Source organism: Poecilia formosa, unplaced genomic scaffold (assembly GCF_000485575.1).
Source record: "Poecilia formosa unplaced genomic scaffold, Poecilia_formosa-5.1.2 Scaffold472, whole genome shotgun sequence".
NCBI lineage: Eukaryota > Metazoa > Chordata > Actinopteri > Cyprinodontiformes > Poeciliidae > Poecilia > Poecilia formosa.
The window spans coordinates 118,197-120,699 of NW_006800411.1; the positions used below are offsets into that span (position 1 = coordinate 118,197).

General features: G+C 36.5%; 1 protein-coding gene across 1 annotated transcript in view; it reads left to right on the top strand.

The window, feature by feature from the left end:
* Window positions 1-417: 417 nt before the first annotated feature.
* The window catches only part of LOC103156275 (zinc finger protein 853-like), a 3,055-nt gene continuing 969 nt past the window's right edge, over window positions 418-2,503 (top strand). The window contains exon 1 of the mRNA XM_007578262.2: window positions 418-1,467. Within this exon, the coding sequence (XP_007578324.2) occupies window positions 1,404-1,467 (64 nt within the window). The 5' untranslated portion in view covers window positions 418-1,403. The remainder of the gene's footprint in view (window positions 1,468-2,503) is intronic.

The following is a 2,503-nucleotide window of genomic DNA, read 5'->3' on the forward strand; positions in this document are numbered from 1 at the left end:
TTGACCAATTTTAGTTTAGAAAAGGTTGGTGTAAATTACTACTAAATGGGAAAATTCTCCTTGTTCATTGGTCCAACAGTGACACCTGGTGGTTAATTTATGCTTCCGTTTTAAAGAACAGTAGATTTCTTCTTTGTGTGTTCTGTGGTTACCTAGCAACACCCTGCGCGATGAGACGTTAGATTATGAAAAAACCCGGAAAAAATCTTTAAAATAGCGCCCTCGGAAAGCAGAATGAAGTATAAATATACGCAATTGTGATTTGTGATAAGAAATGTTATTTATTTAAGAAGCAGTAGAACGTCGTGGTTTAGATAAATGACACAACGTATTCTTTTTGTGTATAACTGAACATTGATATGTTGGTTTTATACTTCAGTTTTCACTGTCTCGATGGAAAGAAAGGTCGAAATTAAACCGCACCCGTTTGAAACTCCCTGCGTCTGGCTGTTCAATCCGAGTGGCCACTATAGTTGGCGTGCTACTGTTTCAGTTTTTGATTCGTTTCAATTTCAGTTTTGTTTTTGTTTAGTTCTTTTTGGATAGTTATTGTTGATTAAAATTACTTTATTTTGTTTTCTTTTTGTTTAGGAAAAGGGAGTTTCTATTGTCCAGCCGTGTGGCTTGTTTTAAACAGGGACCTTTGCTGTCCCTGAGTCCCAAGCTGTTTTTATTTAGATTGAGGAGACTGGAATGGGGAGTTTTCTCCTGTATTCACCAGGGATTTTTGTGTAAGTGTGTTTTTGTTGCGGAACACTTGGGTGCATTTAGTTATATTTGTGTTTTCTTTATTATTATTCCTCCCCTGAGCAGTGTAATTTTATCTAATTGGGTTTAATCTATTTTTCAACTTTAAGAATTCCAGGGCCAGCATAGACTCCCACTTTTAGTGTGGTCACTTTGTGTCATAAAATAAATCGTGACTATTCTTGCTCATGAAACATTTGTGAATTTACTAAACTCTTTGTAATCTGCAGAAGTGTCTCTGTCATTTTTTTTCAAACTTATCTCTGTGATCTGGTAAAAAGAGGATCTAAGGCTGTATATCCATAGCAAAAGCTGTACCCAAGGTCACACTAATATTGTATTTGTTTTATTTAAATCAAGTGGAAGAGAAGATTTTAGTTTTTTCGATGACAACTGGAACTGTATGAGAAATCATTAGATGTAATAATCGTATTATCCAGAAGATGGCGGTAATGCCACCATATGAATACCGACAGTTAAAAAATCCCAAAAGAAGAAGAATCTGAAGGGAAGGAAGAAGAACGATAAAATGGCGCCCGGTCTGTTTTGTTGAATTTTCGAGATTTTTTCTGAATAAGTTTCTCAACAAGCAGTTAACTGCTGCTGAAGAAACTTTCACAGAGTTTAAAGAAATAATCGTCAAGTCGGAGGAAGAGATGGACGATCAGCGCAGACTGCTGGATTTCTCCCGGACTCCTCAGATTATCTTACATCGAATAGGTAGGAAACAGCAGCGTTTGGATGGAAGTTAATGTCTAAATGTATGAAGCTTTCTGTATGTCGATCACTTTAGTCACTGTCTTCTTCCCATATAAATGTGTTACTAGCAGGTAAATGAACGCAGACGTCACAATTATGCTCTGAAAATGGTTAATGTATGTAGAGGAAAAAATGGAGCCAGTGATCTCAGTTGTATGTGGTTGTATGACACAATATGGAAAAGTTCAAGGTTATGAATACAAGTTACTGTAGAGACAATGCAGCAGATGGCTAGTGAAATAAACAGCGGAAAATAACATAATAATTAGTAAAAAAATAAATAAATAAAAAAGTTATGTTAGAGCCATATGAATGAAATAAGTAATTATTGATATGACAGGAGCAGCGGCTTTGACACCTGGTGGTGGGCGTGTCGATGCGGGTGTGACGTCATCAAATATGAATGAGAAGGTGACTGGCTGCTGCTGGCTGTGTGTGTATGAGGGACTGGGTGGTCAGTCCTCGCAAAGTTTGGAGCATGATAATCAAAATTAAATAAATCGATAATTGTGACAGAACAAAGAAGAGGTTAGGAGTTGACTGATACACGGACAAATGATTCCCGGAGTTAGCCCAGTGCGGCCCTCTACCACCATTAGTTTGCAGTGTTTTATAATAATAAAAGTGTTTATTATTATTAACTCTTTGGTGCAAAAAACTGATTGAAAATCGATTTATTTACTGCATGTTTATATCTGTTAAGGCTCAGATTGAACGATTGAACGTAAAAGAAAAAAAAATCCCCATGCCCCCTACATGGCTCCGTAATATGTGCTATTAAATAACATTAATGCCTACAATAAATGATTTCATGGTAATAAAAATTAGGACAAAATAACTAGTCATTTGAGAATTCTCCAAATATCAGCTGATTATCTTGACTGAACTGTTGATCTGCACTCTTAAATCTTCAGGTTTCTTTTTCAGGAGTGCACCGATTTAGTGATTAGCCCATTAACTGGCCCCGATTTCCTTAAGTTTGGGAGATCAGTGGTCA